At 53.5% G+C, this 21,831-nt stretch overlaps 1 protein-coding gene across 1 annotated transcript in view; it reads left to right on the forward strand.

Annotated features, from left to right (window-relative positions):
* CCDC33 (coiled-coil domain containing 33) overlaps positions 1-21,831 on the forward strand; it is a 96,734-nt gene that overhangs the window by 49,972 nt on the left and 24,931 nt on the right. Inside the window, exon 11 of the mRNA XM_012475930.3 lies at positions 9,637-9,831. Coding sequence (XP_012331353.2) covers positions 9,637-9,831 — 195 coding nt within the window. The remainder of the gene's footprint in view (positions 1-9,636; positions 9,832-21,831) is intronic.

Below are 21,831 nucleotides of genomic sequence, written 5' to 3' on the forward strand. Positions count from 1 at the left end.
TCTTCATAAAGCTTGCACTCTTAGCAGGGAGTGTGGGAACAGACAATAAAGAATTCATAAGCAGACATCAGCTAATGGTAAGAGGGCCGAGGACACTCAAACAAGGCGACATGATAGGGAGTCCTTGGAGGGGCTGTTTGGACTCTGCCTGGCAGCTGAGTACGGTTATGAGCTAAGCTGCTGTAACAGAGATCAGGTTCCTGCCACCTTATTGTTGAGCCTGAGGTGTCGCCTGCGACTTCATCATGGAGGGCACCTGGCATTCATCTCTGCATCCTAGCCTCTGGGAAGGCAGCAGCAGGGCTGGGGCCACCAACTCCTCCACTGTTTAAATCAAATATTGCATAATGGGTGGGTCCAGAAGCTACCACCTGCCACCTGGCGGTCTTAGAGTCCTGTGGACACTGCAGCTGCAGAGGCTTGTGATAGAGGCTCTCAGGCCCCTCGTCCACGTGGTCAACAACTCCATCCCTGGGACAGCTCTTTGCACATGGTCAGACATGGTCAGTGCTCTCACAGAGTGGAAATGCCTCAGGAAAAATGAACGTGCATGCCCTATTTGAGCACAGCCCCAGCCTGAGGACACAGGCTCTTTGCCGTGAGCCTCCATGTCCAAGAGTGTCGGGCACAGGCTGTCCTTGATAATTGGACATTTTAGTGAACACAGCCTCCCCGCACCCACCACTTCCACATCACCATTCTCAGAGCTCTCAGAACCAGGGTGGAGAAATTTGCAAACAGGCAGAGACAGCAGAGGTCTCTCTCAACAGCCCACCCTGGACAGCAGTCTCTTTGGCAGCACGTGGTCATCCCAGCCTCTCCTCCTGCACAGCCATGACGGAGAGCTCACTAGCTCCAGAAGCAGGCCGTCCCGTGGCTGAGTGATAGAAATGCCCACCCCACATTGAGCTCAACCTACCTCCTTGGGCCCTGCTTCTGCCCCAGGCTTCTGGCTCTGCCCCTGAGGCTTCGGGGTAGCCCCAGCAAGCCTCCTGCGTAGATCACATAGTCAAACCAGCACTTTTGTGGGCAGACTAGGACTAGATAACAAAGCCTGCAGTCTCAGTGAATGGCAAGAGATGGTGGTCTCTGGTTTGGGATATTGCACTTGAAGATGGTTTGTTGGTGATGGGTACTTTTTTTTTCTTTTTTCTTTTTTTGAGACGGAGTTTCACTCTTGTTGCCCAGGCTGGAGTGCAATGGCATGCGATCTCAGCTCACCATAACCTCTGCCTCTGCCTCCCAGGTTCAAGCAATTCTCCTGCCTCAGTCTCCCAAGTAGCTGGGATTACAGGCATGAGCCACCACACCTGGCTAATTTTGTATTTTTAGTAAGGACAGGGTTTCTCTATGTTGGTCAGGCTGGTCTTGAACTCCCAACCTCAGGTGGTCTGCCCACCTTGGCCTCCCAAAGTGCTGGGATTACAGGTGTACACCACCACGCCCAGCCAGATGGGTTCATTTTTAACCCTCTGATGGGACTTCTCTACAGTCATTTGCTGCTTAGAGTGATCTGCCTTAAAACGGTTTGTGTATGTAGGTGAGTACATATATGAACACACACAGATTACATAACTAGAAAAACATGTACACTCATATACAAAACCATCTACACAGAAAACTTCTGCTTATTGCACATTCAGTGGAGGTTGGCCTTTCAGGTCCATTAGGCTCTAAAAATTCATGAGCCTGGCCGGGCACGGTGGCTCAAGCCTATAATCCCAACAGTTTAGGAGGTTAAGGCAGGCGGATCACGAGGTCAGGAGTTTGAGACCAGCCTGGCCAACATGGTGAAAACCCGTCTCTCCTAAAAAATACAAAAATCAGCTGGGCGTAGTGGAGGGCACCCATAATCCCAGCTACTTGGGAGGCTGAGGCAGGAGAATCACTTGAACCCAGGAGGTGGAGATTGCAGTGAGCCATTACACTCTAGCCTGGACAACAGAGCAAGACTCTGTCTCAAAAAAAAAAAATTCATAAGCCTATGGCTACTCCACATACACACACACATAAACCTTTGGTCTCCTCCATTCCCCCTCTGATCTCAGCCTCTTCTCTTTGAAGAGTGCAATGTGGTCCCTGGGGAGCCTACACTTCCCCAGGCAAAGCAGCTTGGCTCTCTTAATGAACTGGTTTCGGGATCTCACAGCATCCTGGGTGCCCTCCAGTTTGCAGTCAGCCTCTTTGAAGTGAGGCCCACACTGAGCAGATTTTCTAGGCTGACTGTGTGGATTGGAGCCTCAAGTGCACACAGTAGGTGCTCATTGCATCTGTTCCTGCCTCTGCCTGCAAGTGCACCTCCCCACGAGGTGGGACAAGTTCATACTGTCATCTGGGTGCACAGCAACATTTCCCCTCTTGAGTTTAAGATTTGGGATCCATCACCTTGCCCAGATGGGGCACCAGGCAGAAGTAGGGCCTCCCAGATGGGTGGCCATGCCCTCCTCAGCCCACAGCCCCCAGAGATGCTGGGAGGTCCTGAAACCCACTAGGTTCCTGGGACTATAGAGAGGGTGCATTTGAGGAGAGGTGGCAGTGGCACCTGCTGCCACAACTGAGGGCAGGGGCAGCTGCTATGGTCTCATCTGACCTTCCCACTCCCTCTTCCTCTCACAGGGAGAGGGTGGGGCATTCTCCCCTTTGGTGCAGCTGAAGCCTAGCTCTGGTTCTGTTTTAGTACTTATCAAAGCAGTGAGGGTAAGTTTAGAGCCAGAGTCCGACTCTGGTACATCAGCAGGCAGCATGTCTACATTTTGCTTCCCTGCTGTTCTATTCTGAACTTAGACAGGGTTTCTCTCCCCTGTGGTATTTCGCCTTTTTCATCTCAGCCCATCTTCTAAGCTTGAGATCACTCTGGACCCTGATTTTATCATGCAACACACTCACAGTCCCACCTGTACCCACAACCCCAAGCTCCAGGTCACCTATGGAGGTGGCCAGGACACTTTAAGTGCTGCAGTGTCCACCTTGTAAGCCCATAGATCTGGGCTTAAATCTGGATCTTCCATTTGATCTTAGACATGCTGAGTTTCACTGTTCTCATCCCTAAAATGGGATTGTGCCAGGCGTGGTGGCTCATGCCTGTAATCCCAGCACTTTGGGAGGCTGAGGCGGGTGGATCACCTGAGGTCAGGAGTTCAAGACAAGACTGACCAACATGAGAAACCCTGTCTCTACTAAAAATACAAAATCAGCCAGGCGTGGTGGCAAATGCCTGTAATCCCAAGCTACTCGGGAGGCTGATGCAGGAGAATCACTTGAACCCGGGAGATGGAGGTTGTAGTGAGCTGAGATCGCACCATTGCACTCCAGCCTGGGCAACAAGAGTGAAACTCCATCTAAAAAAAAGGGTGGGGGGTGAATTGTAATCCCTCCCAGCCAGGAACATAGTGAAGATTGAATAGGGAAGCATGTGCCAGTGCCTAGCACAGTGTCCTGCAGATCCTTGGTAAAGGGATCTCTTAGTGTTATTCACCCAAGTTGCTGACAAACATGCTGAACTCATCAGGGATGAGGACAGGTCTCCTGGGGGAGGGGAAATGGTAGAGCCTGCAAACCCATCACTCGGCACCCGCCCCTCATGACAGCTGCTCCACCAGCTTTGCATCCATAAGGACATCAGGAGGCCTTGTCAAGTGCTGAAGATAAACATCGCCAGCACCACATTTGGTCTCGCTGCAATTTTCCAAGAATAAAGAAATGGGGGAAGAGACAGACAATCATCTCTCCAGAGGCCAGATTTGCTGAAGTCCTCAATGTACCCTGCCTTGAGTTGGGGGCTGTGGGGTCTAGGAGCTCCCAGGCCAGAGTGGGAAGGGCTGGACCGAGAGACATACTGCTTCCAATTGCTGGTAATTCAGAAGACCTGCTTTAGCTCATCTCAGATGCCTCACCAGGCTAGGCGTAGTGGCTCATGCCTGTAATCCGCCCAACACTTTGGGAGGCCAAGACAGGCAGATCAAGTGTCTTCACTTCTGATTAACAATAATTATAATTTTAAAAGACCCCCATCTTGCCCATACTTGACAACATCTCTCAGAAATGATGATGGAGTTCGAAACCAGCCTAGGCAACATGGCAAAACCCCATCTCCACTAAAAATACAAAAATTAGCCAGGCGTGGTGGTGCACACCTGTAGTCATAGCTACTTGGGGGGCTGAGGCAGGAGGATTGCTTAAACCTGGGAGGTTGAGGCTGCAGTGAGCTGAGAGGTGCCACTACACTCCAGCCTGGGCAACAGAGTAAGACCTTGACTCAATTTATTTATTTTTTAAAATGCCTCACCAAACACAGAACCCTGTGTTGCCTTGAGAATGTGAGCCTGCAACTCCCAGCTGCAGATGGAGTGTACTAAGTCAGGATGCAGAGATGACTGACGAAACTACACATTGGCCACTCCCTTCCCTTGCTCTGCTCTCCCTGTGAGCCCAGTGCATAACTGGTAGATTGAAGGTGGAGGGAAGAAATAGAGAGAGACATGGCAGAAGCTTCTAGACAAAACTTCTCAGAAAATGGGAGTTGGTCTTGGGATTCCCCCCTTTGTAAAGCCCAAACACCTTAGCATAAACTTCCCTGTAGTCCCTTCAGCCAAACCAGATGTACCTCTGACCCAGCCAAGGTCATTCATTCACTAACCACTTATTAGATTTCTAACCTGTGCCAATCAGTAAAGCACCCCAACAGATCACCACCACCCATCTTACTAAGGGGCCTGGTTGAGATTGGTGCATTCAGCATACAGAGGTCAGGGGAAGCGTCACAGAAAGGCATGGTTTGAGCTCTGTTCCAAATAGTGGGTTAGAAATTGGCAAAGCAAGGATGCTTCAGGCAAAGGGACTCCCATATGCAAAGGCATGGAGGCATGACAGTGTCTGGAGCACATGACATATGGGAACTGTAATGGGTGGTAACACTAGAAAGCAAGATGGAGTCTAGACTGTGGAGGACCTGGGTGCTGGGATGCAGGGTGAGAGCTTTGTCATAAAGTGGTAGGAAACTAAGAAGGGTCTTGGAGGAGCAGTAGGGTGTGATTTCATCTGTGTTGGAAACGTCTCTCTGCATAAGAATAGGGGAAACTCAAGGGAAAAAAATAAATGCAGTAAGAGCAGGTTTCAGGCAAACAAGAGTGAGCCCACAGTCAAACCACTGAGCCACAGACAAGACTTTCATACTAAAATCCCCAACAGATTTTTCAAAAATTCTTATTAGTGGCTCGCCTTCCTTGACCTCACAACTTGCTTTGGGATTAACCCTCTGACACCATTTTCTGGCAAATAAATCATGGCCCCACCAAGGATTAACACTGGGACCCTTCTTGGCTGGGACACAGACTGGGAGCTTCAAACCCCACTGCGGCTGCAAGAGCACGCAGGATGCCATAAATGAGGCTGGCTGTATGCAGGGGAGGCTGCAAGCCCTCTTGGAGGGGCCTGTTGTCTGAGCCTCGCCTACAGCTGAAAAGATAAGAATCTACAACTGCAGCCACAGGAAATGACAAAGCAGTGACTGATCGGGGAGCTGCTGCACAGGGCTCATTACGGCGCTTGCCAGTGGGCGAGACACCCTTATCAGGGAGAAAATTGCATCAGGCCTCCTGAATTACTAGCGATTGGAAGCAGATTTCTTGGGACTCACTTTGTTAGATACCTAATGAGCGGGATAGAGGCGGGCAGAGCCCAAAGCCGGCGGGGCGAGGGACAAATGTCTTTGTTAAACAGAATTTGTCAGTTTCCGCTCCAGCCTCCCTGGGGAGGGTTCAGGGCCAGCTAATTGAATTAAGAGCATGTGCGCTCCAACGAGAAGGCTCAGGGCGGGGCGAGAGGCAGGCAGGCCGGAAGGCGGGCACTTTCAGCACCAAGGACAGCAGCTGCAGCCTGGCTACTCCGTAATTGCCGGGCGGGCGGGAACTGTTGCATTTTGCATGATTGGGGATCTAGGGGATGGAGTGGGTAGGAGGAAGGCAGAGGATGTTGTGGCGAGAGGGAAGACAGGTGACCTAAGAAGCCTCAAGCCTGTGATGCCATTGGTCTGGTCTGTCTCAACAGACCCCACTCTGCTAGCAACAGTGAGTGCTAGGAGGAGTGAGGAAGGGGTATCTTCTCCCCGACCATGGCACTCACATGTGGTGTGGGCCGCTGCAACAACACAGAGAGCAGTGGGCTGAATCCTGGGTCTGAGCTAGTGCGTGGCCATGCATCTCTTTGAGCTTTCAAAGTCAATCTCCAATTACAGCCTTAATGAAGCAGGATGTGCTGCAGCCACGAAGCCACAGGGCCAGGGGCCACTTGTCAGCCCCAAGCTCCTCCAGCAAGTGGGGCAAGGCTTGTCAAATACAGAGGCAAATAAGCAGGATTGCGGGGTGGGCCAGCAGCCCCCACTCTACCTGGAGGAAAGGAGGAGAGTGAGACAAGGCCAGGCTTGAATAGGGAGGAGTTAATCTCCAGGGCTCTCCCCATCCTCCACCCATCTGACTCACCACCTCCAATGGGTTAGCTTTTTCTATGGTCTCAGGCAGGCTGGCCCTCTCTGTGGTCTCAGACAAGCTCCCTTCCGTAAGACGCAAAAGGCCAAGGGCATAATTTCCTCCCCCAAATGTGAGCTGATTGAAGCTTTGGAATCTGGAGAGGCAAAGCAGACCCTAAAGAAGGAGAACTATTGGGGAGAATTTAGACACAATGGGCCTCTTGGTGCCCCTCACCTCACATGACAAAAGCAATTGCCTTGGATATGCTCTGCAAGACCTGTGCCATTTAGAGGTCTAAAGGTTTCACCATAAAAGTCACCTCTCCATTTTGCCTCCAAAACCCAGGCCAGGATGGATCCTGGCAAAGTCGAATGGGACAGAAGAATGGGAAGGTGGGCAGAAACCTGCAGGGTGGGGAGGTACAGGCATGGAGCAGCCATGGGAGCAGATCCTGGCTAGAGCCAGCCCCAGTATAGGACAGGACAGAACCACTGAGTCTGGCAGGCACTACAGGAAAGGTGGCTGTAGCAGGGATGGGCAGGATGCATTTAAAGTCCATAAGTACTCTGCCTTACCTGCCTTCCTTCTCAGAGCCCACCCCCACTTCCACCTCACTCCATAAAAGACTGATGGGGTAAAGGCACTGGTCTGGACTGAGGGGTTGGTCTCACCTTTATTTTAGCTTTGTGATGAAATTAAATGAACTACACATAGTAAATTTCAGAATCCACATAAAAGTACCTGGTGAGTGCCCAGCTCTGACCAAGGGCTGAGTAAATGTGAGCTCTGGGTTATTGCATTGACCCATCTGGTGTTAGGGCCACACCAAGCAGATGTCAGGGAGACAGGCTGTGGGGGAGGGAACTCCCTTGCAATTGTCTCTGCTTTCAGTACTGATGGGGGCACCTCTGGAGACCTCTCCCTTGATTTCATTACTTCTACTTCCTCCCCTAACTGGATTAGATGGCAGTCTATGAAATCCAGGGCATGGAGATTGGCTTTCTGCCTGGAAATGAGGAGAAATGTCATTATAGGTTCCTGAATTAGCGTCTCACCCCAGCCCCAGGGGCCACCTGGTCAATGGGAAGGTGGTCTTTGCCCTGTAGTTATGCTTTCCTTCATTCTCTCCTGCATCCGCCCATCCATCCATTCATCCACCCACCCATTCATCCATCCATCCAGTATGCATTTTGTAGCTCTCCCTCTGCTGCCAATCTAGTGTTCAGCTGTTCTGAGAAGGAGACAGATGTGGTACTTTTTCCCATCTAAAACACATGGCCAGAAAACCCTAAACCATCTGACTCAGATGCTACCCTGGGTGCCTTCATATCAGTGGGGAGCCTCCAAGTGAATCCTGCCTTCCTTGAGTGATAGCTACTGGGAGGACCAGGTGGGAGAGACAGCCAGGCCTGATGCCCACAGACAAAACAGACACAGGAGTCTTGGTCATGAAGTGCAGTAGGAAGACTGCCAAAGTCAGCCTCGGGGTACCCCAGTGTCCCACCCTTCCCATTCCAAGAGTCTTGTTATAGCTGCTTTCTCTTTGGAATTGTCTATTTTGCACCGATTAGATGGGGAGTTGGGGATATAGAGCCCAGACTTAACCAAATGCCCCGTGTACTTGTGTGACTGTCCCTTACTCTATAAATACAGCCTGAAAAGGCTTCGCGTTAATGAATTTCTGCATAGCAAATTTTATTTGAAAGGGACATAAAGGCGTAATTACTCAAAGAATTTCAGTGGTAAAGTGAAGGGTCCTTGTCCCGATTCACTGAGTTAGTGTGCATGGACTTTCCTATAGAGGAACCACTTAAAGAGAGGCCCACCTGCACGCATTCTCTCTCTGGTTGCTCAGGGTCAAACACCCGGGCACCTCTAACTCTGAGCGCATCTGTACTGGTTGGCAGTGTGCCCACTGCTCTATTTATTTCTAGCACAAGACTCCAGACAGTGAAATAATTTGTCTGCTGCGCAGCCAAGAGAGGATTCCAACAGCTGGTGCAGGGTGGAGCTGGCTCACCTTTGAGATACCTGCAAACCCTAGGACTGCGTGATTCTTTGAACAATGAGTATGTTTTAGAGATAACCATGGATTTCCAACAGAGCTTTAAAGTAACCCCTCCCCAAAGGGAGCACAGACATGTCCCTGAGCCCAAGGAACTTAAAGTTTTATTAGAAAAACAAAAATAGCAGGCAAGTCTGGAATTAGAGGGCAACATGAAAGCACAGATAACCAACTGCTGACCAGAAGAACCCAGAACACCTACAAGCCAGTGCGAGCTGAGACATCAAGGCGTCCTCGGGCAAGGGGGCTGGTATTTGAGTGGCATCAGATTTTAGACACATGAGAGTGATGATCATGCCAAGAGAGAAGGAGGAGAACAGGAAAAGGAACACGGAAGGAGCCAAAGGTTCATCAGAATATACGGAGAGGAGAGACTCTGTGCTTAATAGGTGGTACTATTGAAGGATGACAGAGGAGATGAAATGGAAGACAGGTCTACATAGCAAAGGGTGTCAAAAAAAAAAGTCTAGAATTTTAGAAGCTGTTGTTACTGTACCAAGTGTGGGTGTCAGAGATGGCATAGTTCATTTATTCTTCCACCAAACATGTATTGAGCACTTACAATGAACCAGACACTAGGGACAGACAAGGTTTCTTGCTTAATGGGACTCCCATCCTAGCATGGGCATTGCAGGAGGGAGACAGTGAAGAAGTAAATGAATTTTCAAATTTTTTGGTAGAGTAAGTGCTACGAACACAGTAAAATGGGAAAAGTGAAAAGACAATATATTGGAAGTGGGATTACTTTAGATAGAGTGGGCCTCTATCGCAAAAGGCAGGGACCCTCTGAGAAGATCACTTCTGGGCTGAGACCTGAATGATAAGAAGGAGACAGCCGCGTAAAGATCCCGAGGACCTCCAGGAAGAGAACAGTAAATGCAAAGGTCCTGAGGCAGGAGAGAGCTTGGCTCGTGGAGGAACAGCAAGAGACTTGTCGTTGGGGCCTGGTGAGCAACGGGGCAGATGGTAGGAGGTGTACATGGGCCAGGCATACAGGGCCTCCTGAGCCATGAGGAGAAGAGGCTTGGGGTATAAAAGGTGTGTTTATGGCAGATGGCCGCAGAGAAGGGGCCTGTCCCGAAGTCTCTCTGCACCTTCTCTTCTCAGAGACCAGAAAACTTCTTGACACCAAACAACAGCAAGGCTCTTCCTACCTTGGACCCCAAGGTCCTAGATGAGAAGCTGGGAACCATCCGAGAGTCCTGGTCCAAGGCCACAGTGAGCTCCACAATGGACTTGAGCACGTCCACTCCACAGGAAGTAGAGGAGGAGCCTCTGGTGCCTGAGATGTCCCGTGACACAGTGAGTGTCTCTCCCCAGGTGGGAAGGGCCGGGGCAGGGACGAGGCCACGGGAAGGGGACTTGGCTGCCATCTGCAGGACTGGTTCATGCCTCAGGTGGCCAGTAGACCTCCCGTTAGGCACACTCTGCATGTGAGTTACCCTAAAGTCAAACTGCTGAGAGCTGTGGCTTCATTTGCAGAATCCCTTCACCTTTTGAGTGGAAGACTCTCGTGTTACTTCATTCAAAGCAAACCCATGCGACACTTGTAAGCCAGGGTTCCATTTACATGTGTAGGCATCAACTCAGAACTTCCTGAGGTACATGGCCACTGGGTAGTGGGAAGCACCCTTAAGAGATTCATTTTAACTTATAACAGGAGAAATTGAAGCTCAAAAAGAGGACACCAATTTTGGTGACAGTCTGTGTCCTCCTTCATGGGAGCTGCTGTGTCTTCCTTTTGCCGGTTGAGCAAATGCTCAGAAAGGGCTGGTGGAGGTGGCCAAAGTGACATCCTAATTTGCTGAGGGGTCAGTTCTGGGTCTCAGCCCTTGATGCAGAGCGCTAAAGAATGGGCCACCAAAGAGACAGTCCAAGGAGGTACTACCAGTAACTGTGGCTGAATTCTTGTGTGGCTTCCTCCCTTCTTCCACGGCGGGTCCCATGGGGATCACTGCTCCGGAAGATCTTGAGAAAAGGCCCCAGACAAGGCCACCAGTCCATAGGGAAGCCCAAGTCATCCTCCTTCCAGGACCTGACCTCCTCCACCGACAGCCTCCTCATCTTCCCCTGGCACTTCTGCACCTTTCTGGAACATGTCCCATCGGACGGATAGGAAGGCTGGCTGGTTGCTGGGCATGGCCAGGTGCTTCCACATGAGCACCCCTGCCCACCCTGGAGCAGGGTTGTCCCTGTCAGGTGCCACAGCACTCATGGGCCATCTTTATATTTCCTCCTCTCACCTCTGGCCCTTGGGGGATCAACATCCAGCTCAGTCATAAACTGCATTGGGTTCAAATGATTCTCCTGCCTTAGCCTCCTGAGTAGCTGGGATTACAGGTGCCTGCCACCACACCCGGCTAATTTTTTGTATTTTTAGTAGAGATGGGGTTTCTCCATGTTGGTCAGGCTGGTCTCAAACTCCTGACCTCAGGTGATCCACCCGCCTTGGCCTCTCAAAGTTCTGGGATTACAGGCGTGAGCCACCGTGCCCAGCCAGGAGGAAGTGTTTTGGAACAACAGTAACCATTGTGAGTGGCAGAGAAGGGGAGGAGAAAGAAGGGGCCTGGGAGCGCTAGGGTGGGATTCTGGGAGGCTCTGAGTGATAACAAGGGGTCAGGGCTGCCCCTTACCCACATACTGCAGACGTGTTGTGAGCTGGGTCTGATGGAGAACTCACTCAAGCATGCCCACCCTGGGCATCACCCCCAGCACTCCCTTCAGTGGTTCATTCACCCAGAAAGAGTGCTCCTGGTTCCTCTACCCTCCGTCTTGCTGGAAACCTGGTGAGGCCTTAAGGGCTGGCTGCTAGCCCTGGTTTGCTATCTGGTTAGGGCTGCTCAGCCACCACCATCCAGCCCTTGAACGAAAGAGCCCACTGACTTCCATGCCTCTGGGCTTCAGGGCCCTGCCCAGGTCTGGCCCAAGACAGATGTTGGTAAATGCTTTTGGGCAATGGAATAGCACCCCTGGCTGGGCAGCAAGAGAATCAGAAAGAACCTTAGAAAGTATCTAGGCTGATCCTCTCATTTTACAAAGGGTGGCAATGAGGTGGCCCAGGGATGGGCAGGAATGGGCCTGCCCAAGGCTTCCTGACACGGCAAAATCATGCCGCCTTGCATCCAGCCAAGGAAATACTAGACTCTACAGAGGCCTGCATGCTCAGCCAACCTGGCACCATCGGGTCCCCCAAAGACTCACAGAGGGGCAGTGGCCATGCCCCTCTCCCTTACCCATCCCACTCTGTTCCAGGCCCCCCGTCCCTCCTTGTTTCTGACTCTTAACTACGTCCTTGTTTATCCTCTCACCCCTGGTTCGGTTCCCCAACTCATCATTTCTCTGTCTCACTCCCTCTCTCACTCTCCTCAGATTTACCAGGCTGGCTATTTCTACCTCTGACACTCTGCCCTAGTTGGAGCCTAGACACCCAGCCCCCAGCAGGACCCCGACACACACAGGCATGTGGCTGGTAGATCCCAGTCACAGGCAATAGAACGTGGGTGGGTAGCAACAGCATACAGCTCCGTGACAAGCCCAGGTAGCGCAGCTGTGTGGCAGCGGGTCACTGTTCCATAGCAACCGAACAAAATTACATAGCAATGGATGAACTCAGCGACCAAGAGGCACAGTGACAAGCAATCGAACGTGGCCGTGGAGTGGTGGAGTGGAGTTGCATAGCAATAGACCCAAGCCGTAGCATGTCACACAGCCCCGCACTGCAGGAGGGCGCAATCACAGGAATGAGTCCCGAGCGCAGTGTGGAAGCCGTGGGCGGACGTACAGAGCAGTAGGGGATCCTTTGGTAGCACTGGGACACAATTGAGAAGCAGTGGCACGGTCAAAGTGTATGTGGCTCCTGGACATGTGGCCAGGGAGCGGTGGCCAGCAGCAGGGCCCAGGGCTGGAGCAGCGGGCGCCCGCGACATGGCAGTGGCTGTGTAGAAGAACCGCCTCCCTCACGCTGGGCCGTTGCCTCTGGCTGAGCCCCTTGGCATCGCCTAATGTCTGAAGTGCGTTTGTCTATATCCAGTCTCATCGTGCGTTCCCCAGGGGCCAAAAAACAATTTGATTTCTGATTCCCTTCAGATCCTACTTCAGCTTAATAGGAAATTGAACATTTTCTGCAGTGAAAAGCACCTTGCGAATGGATGGGAGTGGAGAAGAGGAGGTCTGTGCCTCTCCCTGCGTTGCTGCCTCCTGCCCCCAGGCCTGCGCGTCCCACCCCCACAGCCCGCTGGGTCCACAGCCGGCTCCCTGCCCCTGGATGTGCCCTTGATCCTCCTCATTCCTCGGCTGCAGCCCAGCCACTTCTCACCTTGGAATACTTGGTTTTGACACAGGCCTTTCGGGTTCCGTTTTGTCAACATGGTGCAAAGCTCTGGTCTTGGGAGGGCCCACTGAGGTCAAGGTCCCATGGGTATGGTCTTGGGTCAAGTGTAGGGCCTGAGGCAGAGGTAGAGGAAGCCTTATCCCCCTCCTGAGCAGCTCAGGAAGCCATTGGGAAGAGGTGAGCCTTGAAGTGAGTGTGACAAGGTGTTCAGGTTCATCCTGAACATGGCAACTCTCCAAACAGTCAACAACCTGCAAGCATCCGCCTTCCACTCTCTAGGCACCCTGAGCCCACCTCACGTGGAGCCAGGCCATGTCTCTCAACACTAGGAGGGGGGCAGGTAAGCCGAGGGGCCTCCATGTCACCTCTAGATGGACCGACTTCCACCGCAAAGGGCTTCTGAAACTCCTGCCGTGCGCCTGGGCTCCCCATTCCTCCAGCCAGTCAGAAAACCAGAACTCTCCACCCTGCCATGTGTCCAGCCCCGTGTCTAGCTGGGGCAGGGACATGGGGACAAAGAGGCCAAGGACCTCAGCTCTGGGAATTCCCCAGCAGACAGGAGCAAGCTATACCCAGGGACATGATTAGTGGCGCGGGGTAGGTACACAGTAAATATTTCGTGGGGATGAGCAGGCAAAGGAGAGGCATGGTTGGGACAATGTAGCTTTTTAACTGCCACACTTACCCAGGACTGCTGGACACACCTAGTGAGTCCTCAGTGAATGAGAGAGAGTTGGGGAGGTGCTAGAGAGGGACAGAGGCAGACAAGGAAGGCTTCCTGGAGGAGGCAGGCTATGCTTTGGATAGAGAGGCAGACGTGGTCATTTGCTATGCAGGAAGTGTATATTTAGTGCTGTTTCCAGTGCAGAAATTCAAGCACAGGGTTGCCTCTCTCCTCTCCCTGTCTCTCTCCCTGCCTCTCCTGCCCTTTCTCTCTCCCTCTCTCTCTCTCTCCCTCCCTGCTACTCCTCCTCCTCCTCCTTCCTTCTCCTTTTCTCTCTCTCTCTCTCTCTGTCTCCTCTGTTTCCCTCCCTCCTTCTGCCTTGCTCAGAGGAGATTTGTGGCAGACCAGAGGGCCCTCATACCAGGAGATGAATAATTGACAAGGGTTGTTAAAAGATTCAGTGGAGTTTTTCCAACCTCCTTACACTGGAATAACTCATTTTTTTCGTTCTGTCTTTGAAAGCCTTTCCCCTCCCTCCACTGGTCTCCTCACATCCCCGCCCCCTCTGAGCATATCGCTTTTGTTTCTCTTCCTTTCTTGAGTCTGCTAGACCCTAGAACAATTCAGCCTTAATCCCTCAGTTTCTCTGTATCCCTTCCCCAGCTTCTCCCACCCCACTTACCCTGCCTCTAAGGGTGTAGGTTGACTTCAGCGGAGACAGCCTCATATCATGAGTGCAGAGGGGAAGGAGGGCCACGGAAGCTGTGGCCTCTCCCAGGTCCCTCAGTGGCAGAGGTGGGGGCTCGGTCCTCAGGAAGGCAGGCCTCCCAGCACAAGGACCCCTTTCCTCGAAGGCAGGCGGAGAGGTGCTCTGGGGACGCCGGGTGTCCATGTGCCTTGGTGTCTTCATCTGTAGCACAGGAGAGCTGCTTACCCTACCCTACCTGCCCCTCAGGATCAGATGGGAGAGGTGAGACCCCACAGAAAGGGAGGCCGGCCGTGTAGCAAAGACACCCCCGAGCCTAGCCCTTTCTGTCTGGCTTGCACGGCCCTGGGGTGACCACCCATCCCTGCTGCCCAGAACTGAGGGGTTTCCAGACTATGGGGTGTTCGGTGCTCAAACCAAGACAGTCTCAGGAAAACCTGGAAGGGTGCCACATTACATGGCACAGAAACTTCCCGTGCCCCAGGTCTGCCCCACTGGAGGTTGCCACACAGCCTCCCTCATCCACAGGGTGCACCCCACCTGCGCAGCCTGGCCCAGCTCCATGCTGTCCCTGCACCTACACTGCTCCCACTACTCCTGGAAGTGACCTTGAACTTCCTTCCCCTCTCTGGGCCCCAGTTCCTGCCTTCGACAGCTCACGAGATGGGAGCAGATGTTCCCGAGTACCCTGTGGCTCCTGCACTGTGGCAGGAGCCTTGGTCCTGCCCCCATGCCCACGCCCAGGATGGGGGCTGCAGCCTGGTGAGGCTGACAGCAGTCAGACCCAGCCTCCACCCCTCAGCACCACCTGCTGGCAGGTGATGCCCTCTGAGCAGGAGCCTTCTGAGGCTGCCAGCAGCAGTCACCAGGGAAGGGACTCAGAGCACCCCTGCACACTGCCCACGTCAGTAGCAACAAGCAGCAGGAACATCAGCCCGGGGTGGTGGCATTGCAAAGCCCCAGGAGCCTGGAATTGGCCCCCAGGAGCAGGAATAAGCAGGCCTCCCAGGGCCGCTAGTTCAGGCACCAAGCCCAGCCTGGGAGCAGGGTCACCCAGGGCCTGGGAGTTCAAGAGGACCCGGGGCCCCAGCTCCTTTGGAACCAAGAGAGGCAGAGGAACTACAAGAGCAGAGACAAAGAGACCAGAGCCAGCCAGGGACACCCAACGGCCTCCAAACAGATGCCCCTGACTCAGTGCCCGTCAGGCCATCCCACGCCAGCCACAAGACACATTCCCAAAACGCTGGCCACCCCTCAGTCTCCGTAGCCCCTGACTCTGCTGCCCAGCATTGACTGCCCCACTTGCCGGGTTTGTCCTCTCTCAGTCACCTCTCCAAGCACCCCTGTTCTATGCAGCACGCACCCACAAGCTCCCACCCAGGCCCAGCTCCTCACAGGCAGGAAGCCTTCTCAGGGCCCCGCCCTCCTCAGCTCCTCCCCTGCACTCCTGCAGGCCCTGAGCTGGGAGCACCACGTGGCGTGCAGACAGGGGCTGGAGGGGGTCTGACAAATAAATACTAAAGACAGGGCATCAGACCTGAGCCAGGGCTGAGAACACTCCACCTCTTCTCCCCTTCCTGTCCCTCCCCCAACTCTGACCTTTGCTTCTTCCAGTTCCTAAACGCAATCACACACAGTGCTTACCAAGCATTTTAGTAAGAGAGGGAGGGGGAAGGGTGGAGAAGGAGAAATAAGGATCACATCCCACATGCGTCTGTCAGCTCCCTCTGCACAGCCCTCCTCTCATCTGCGTAGCTCTTGCAGGCTTGAGTTCTGTCTCCACCACTCCAGAGCTGTGTGGCCTTGGATGAATCACTCCGCCTCTCTGTTCCTGTGTCCTCCTTGTTAAGTGGAGGGAATATTGTCACCCTGTCCACCTCTTGAGACCATGGGGAGGATTAACAAGAGAATGAGGGGCAGTGTGTTGGAAACTGTAAAGGGCCGTCCACTTTGCAGGAGACTTAATAATCACTGTGTTCATGGGACCCTGCCATCAAGACTGTGAGCAAAAAGAGAGGAAGCAAAAATCCCCCAGGCCTCTCCCTCAGACCCTTTCTCCGGCAGGGCTGTTCCCAGACCCCTGACCCACTTCTCCTCCCTCCTTCCCCCATCCCTCCCAGTCTCAGCGGGCCATTCTCCTCCTCCATCCATCACCTGAGACTAAAGAGATTAATAAACGAGACTCATAACTCAGCTGCTGGGATGCAGCAGATATTTACGGCTCCGTTTCAATTTGCAGAGAGATTAAGTGTTTGTCGATTTATTGTCTCTTGGTGCGTGCAAGCGGCTGAGCAAGGCCCCCTGCCGGCCAGTCCCCTCCCCCACTCCACATGCCCCGCACATGTGTGGGCTCCTCGCTTCCCACCCCCAGCCCCCGGCCCTGGAGCTGATAGGGAGCCTGGTGCTGCCCTGCCAGGCAAAACTACAGGTCACTCCGTGGGCCTGTCTTCCTGACCGACCTGGCCAGGTCCCTAAGCTGATTAGAGGGCCCACTGACCCTCCTCCAGCCTTGTCCCTCCCCACCTGGTAAATGTGCCCTGGATCCCAAGCTCCACCCTTCTAGAAAACTCTGTAAGTACCCAAGACCCCTCCCTGCCCAAATGGGCCTGAACCTGCTTTTTTTTTTTTTTTTTTTTTTGAGACGGAGTCTTGCTCTGTCACCCAGTCTGGAGTGCAGTGGTACGATCTCAGCTCACTGCACCCTCTGCCTCCCAGGTTCCAGCGATTCTCCTGCCTCAGCCTCCCAAGTAGCTGGGATTACTGGTGCCCATCACCACACCTGGCTAATTTTTGTATTTTTAGTATAGATGGGGTTTCACCATGTTGGCCAGGCTGGTCTCAAACTTCTGACCTCAGGTAATCCTCTGGCCTCAGCCTCCCACAGTGCTGGGATTATAGGCGTGAGCCACTGTGCCCGGCCTGAACCTGCTTTTGAGGCCTATGCAAGCTTCTTTCTGAAGTCCACACTTCTAAGGATTGAATACTTTTGTGGGGGTGCACCCCGAGGCCCAAGGAGCGATGGCTGTTTGCCGAGGGCGCATGCTAGGAGCCTCCATTTCTGCTCTTGTACTGGGCACTACAGACCTTAGGGGTGGGCTTGGAGAGGGGAGGCTTCCATAGGGAAAGCCCCCCAGCCTAACTGAGGACAAGCCTGCAGAAGCCAAAGGAAGTGACAGCCCGGGGAGGCAGTCAACCAAGGGAAATGAGACAGCAGGGAAAGAGCATCACCCCAGGGGCTGAGGGGAAAGCACTCAAACCCCAAGGACGAGCAGTGCTTCAGGAGCCGAGAAGGGGGCACGTGAGCACGGGGAGCAAAAGTGTCTGGTGGCCCCCCACCTTCTCAGACCCCCAGCTGTCTCTCCCTTCCCTGCTGACTTTGTAGTCTGGCACACGCACCTACTCATTCATTCATGCACGCATTCATTCATTCGAGCAGGTTTTGTGAGCGTCTACTCCGTGCCAAGTCTGGTTATCCACCGCACACATTCCTCCACTCATTTGTGCAGCCAGCAGGTGTGAGTCCCATTTCCACCACCCAAGAGCTGTGTGGCCTTGAATAAATCACTCTGCCTCTCTGATCCTGTCTCTTCATTGTTAAGTGGAGGAAATACTCTCCCTGCCTCTTGAGGCTTTTGAGAGGGCTGACGGGAGAGTGGGTGAATGCATTGGAAACTGTAAAGGGCCGTCCATTTTGGCACTTTGCAGGAGGCTGATTAATAGTCCTTGTGTTCCTGGGATCCCTTGAGACTAAGGAGGGTGAGGGGAGGCAGCACAACTCACCCAGGCCTCTCCTCACCCCCCTCCAGAAGTTCACCCACAAGATGTGTGACAGTCACATAAAGATAACTCCTTACCAGGGTCCCTGTCCTCAAGAAGTCCCAATTCAGCAGGGAGACACATCAGGAATGGGTGGAGGAGGGTATGGTCAAGGCTGGGGCTCAGGCTACTCAGGGGATCGTGGAGACACAGAGGGGGTGGGGTATACCTAATCCTTACCCCCATCCACCCCCGCGCCAGGCAGAGCACACTCTCTGCAGAATGCCAGGGTAAGTCTGCAGATGTCACTGATAAGCAAGAGAGAAAAGCCAGCCAAGCGCCACGGTGGGTTAGTACGAAACCATAGCAGATCTTTGCTTTGTTGGTGGAAGAGAAATGAAATTCCTCTTGTTCCTGCAAGAGGAATCTGTTGGTCTGTGGAGTAGAAATTATAAGTTAGTGTGTGTGTGCCTGTCTCTCTACAGACCTGGCCTGGGGTCTCCCCAAAAGGCACTGTGAGGCCCCAGGGCTAGTCCCTTCCCTGTCTGGACCTCAGTTTCCTTATCTGTATAATGGAGTGAATGCCTCCCTCCAGTGAGGGATGAGAAAGCCTTAGTGGTGCGGAGGAAGGAACGGATGGGATGCGTGGAGTAGTGGACTGGCCAAATCAGGGCCTGACCCTAAGTACCCAGAAGATCGGGCTCAGTGGGATGAGGATGAGGTCACTCCAAGCAGAGGCCACCCAGGGAGAGAGGAAATTAACAGCAGAAAGAGTGTTGGGCAGGAGGAGCATTAGGAGACCTGGAGTCAGTTCTGACTTGGGGAGTCAGCCTGGCTGACCCTTCCCCTCCTGGGCCTTGGTCTCCCCTTCCGTGGAGTGAGGAACCTGGTCTTGACAATTTCCTCCTCCAGCCCAGCAAACAAGGCAGGCGGAAGCAAGACAGCCTCCTGGCACTGCTCTTTAGTGAGACGGCCCGTGCTGCCGGGTCTTGCTGTCCATCCTTAATTAATGGTGGGCGGTTGAGGCAGGAGTGGAGCGCTCTCGGTAACTAAAGCCAAGATGATGAGGCCATAAATTGCTGAGGGCTTGAATCATCGATTGGTGAGGCTGAGGTGAACTGTAGAACCAGGAACGAACGAATTGCTAACCTGGGAGGTGGGGCCGGTCCCTTCTGCACACTGCAAGCCCACTCCGACCTCAGCATTCATTTTAATAACACTAAGTGTTCCTGTCAAGATTCACTGAGCTCTTACTCTGCACCCAGAACTTTAGTCATAATCTCATGTAATCCTCGCTCCAGCCTGAAAAGGAGCATACAATTATCATCCCCACTTTATAGGAGAGGAGACTAGGGATCGCCCAATAACCCTCCCAGGGCCACCAGACAAGACCGAGGGGGAGTCTTGGTCAAACACGTCTGGGATCTCCAGCCCAGCGCCTGAGCCTTGGCCAAGCCTGGTGACTCAGAAGTCAGGAGCCTGGTGAGCTTGACTCGCCATCTTCCCAGCCCATCCGGGAGGAAGAGCTGCCTCAGTTTCCTAGTAAACACCAAGACAAGCTCTGTGACTGCAGGGCCCCGCCCCCACCCCACCCCCGAGGCCCACCTGGAATATTTGAGAGTACAAGCAAGGCCCACATACCGTATGTCCAAACCCCAGGTAATTGAAAGTTATAAATCAAGCAGAAGCTAGCAAACTCCTAAATATGTTCCATTCCTCTACCTCAACAAATACACCTTATCAACAACCTCAAAGAATTCTCAGGTTCCACACTGACCCCTGGCAGTGTGGGGGGAGCCACTCCCAGGTCCCCACCCCCCAACCCACCTGTTCCCTTTTCTTCTCACCCAGTTCAGTTTCAGTCCCACCTATGAGACTTCGTGTGCATAAGGACATACCGCCACCTTCAGGAGGACAGGCCCGGGAAGCAGGGGAGCGCCAGGATCCCAGTTACCCAGGGTGAGGTCTAAAGCTGGCACATGCTCTGGGTGGGCACGTCCCCTTGGCACCACCACCTCCTCACCCCATGGGAAGGGTTGTGCCCCGAGGAGGGCCAGAGCAGGACCCTCCAACACACTCGGCCCAGGGCTGGAGCCCCTCTTTTCCAGGGCTAAAGGCAGAACTGTCCCTCCCTGCTAGCTTGGCAACTCTATCAGGGTGCACTCCTGAGTTCAGATTAAATGTTTTTCAGTACAATCCAATTTCCTCCTGACACAGGGACTAGAAAAGCCCAATACATGTGCGCAGACACACACACACACACACGCACGTGCACGCACACACACACATTTGGTGCTAAATATACAATCAAGTCCACAGATAATAGAGACCAGCCAGTTCACTCCCAGTTTAATCAGATAAAACGCTCATTCATTGGCTCCTGCCAGCGGCTGCCGTCCCCTCCTTAGGGCGGAGTAGAGGCGGCTGGGAGGGCCTGTGGGGGAAGGGGCTGAGACTCCAGTGGCTTGAGCATGTGGGCTGCGCCTTTAAATCTTCAAAGAGGGGGGACAGCGTTGCCCACGGGGGACTAATTATCCTTCAGCCTTTAGCCAGCTCTTACTCAAACAGACAAAAGGGGGCTGAGCAGCTCTGGTGGCGCTGAGCCTCTGCAGCAGAATTTTTTTCACTCTCAGATATGCAAATCCACCTCCACTGGGCGGACCCTGGGGGTGTGCTGCATAGGGGCTCAGGGATTTGGAAGGGCCAGGAAGGGCAATGGCAGCTGGACCCTCTCAGAGGACTAGTTTGGGAGGCTGGAGGCATCTCGCCTTCCTCCTCAAGCTGCTAGAGAGGGTCCCATTGAGGCCAAGATGAAGGCCCCACCCTCCCGCCTTCTCCTGTATGTGGGTGGGGGGCTCCTGTGGAGGACCAGAGGGCTCTCTAAGGGAGCTGGCTCAGGATCTGGAAGCTGACTGTCCAGATGGGGCCCTCCTGCCTACCTCAGCCTCCCTCCTCCTAGGACATAGCCGCCAGGTGACTTGTCCCAAGCCCAAATCTAGACATGCTGCCCCCGGCCTTGAACCCGTACATGGTTCCCTCGCCTGCAGCAGGACCTCCTCAGCCTGATGGGCCCTGGAGCCTCTGAAGCCTGTGCCTCAAGCCTTTACCTGAACCCAAAATATTCTATCCACGCTCAACAGCAGTGGTGCCTACTCCTAGCTCCAGGCCCGTGCTCCTGGCTCCTCCACCTTGTACCCCCCCCCACCAACTCCAACCCGGTGCCTGGCGCGCCCTGGGTGCTCAGTAAGTGTGTGCCCACTGAATGCACAGAACGCCCCTTCCTGAGCAGCTTGGTGGACCAGGGGTGGTCTGGATCACAGGAACCTCAGTCTCTTTAGCTGGGAAATGGGGACAGTGCTAGCCCTTACCCCCAGGCTGGCTGTGAAAACCCCGCAGTGCCTGCAGTGGCTCTGGGAGCCATGAAGAGCTTCTGGCGCCTTGTTGCTCACAGTTGGGGGTGAAGAGCATAGTGTAGGAAAGTGGAGACGGTCTGGGAACCAGATTCCATCTCTCTCGGCCCCTCCAAGATCCTCATCTTATACCACTGTCAGCCATTCCCTCAGGGAATCTATTCATCCACTGCGGATGGGTCTGTGCCCCGCCCATTCTATTCCAGACCCGCCAGGTCCTCCACCTGCCATCTCAGCAGGACAGCCTGGACCTTAAGTATGAGGGGAACTTAAAAGCTCCGGGAAAAGCCAGCACAGTGACTTGCCTCTGTAATCCCAGCACTTTGGGAGGCCGAGGCAGGAGGATCACTTGAGACCAGGAGCTTGAGACCAGCCTAGGTAACATAGCGAGATGTCATCTCCACAAAAATGTTTAAAAAATTAATCGAGCATGGTG

Source organism: Aotus nancymaae, unplaced genomic scaffold, assembly GCF_030222135.1.
Source record: "Aotus nancymaae isolate 86718 unplaced genomic scaffold, 86718_ANA_hifiasm-v0.15.2.pri h1tg000003l, whole genome shotgun sequence".
Taxonomy (NCBI): domain Eukaryota; kingdom Metazoa; phylum Chordata; class Mammalia; order Primates; family Aotidae; genus Aotus; species Aotus nancymaae.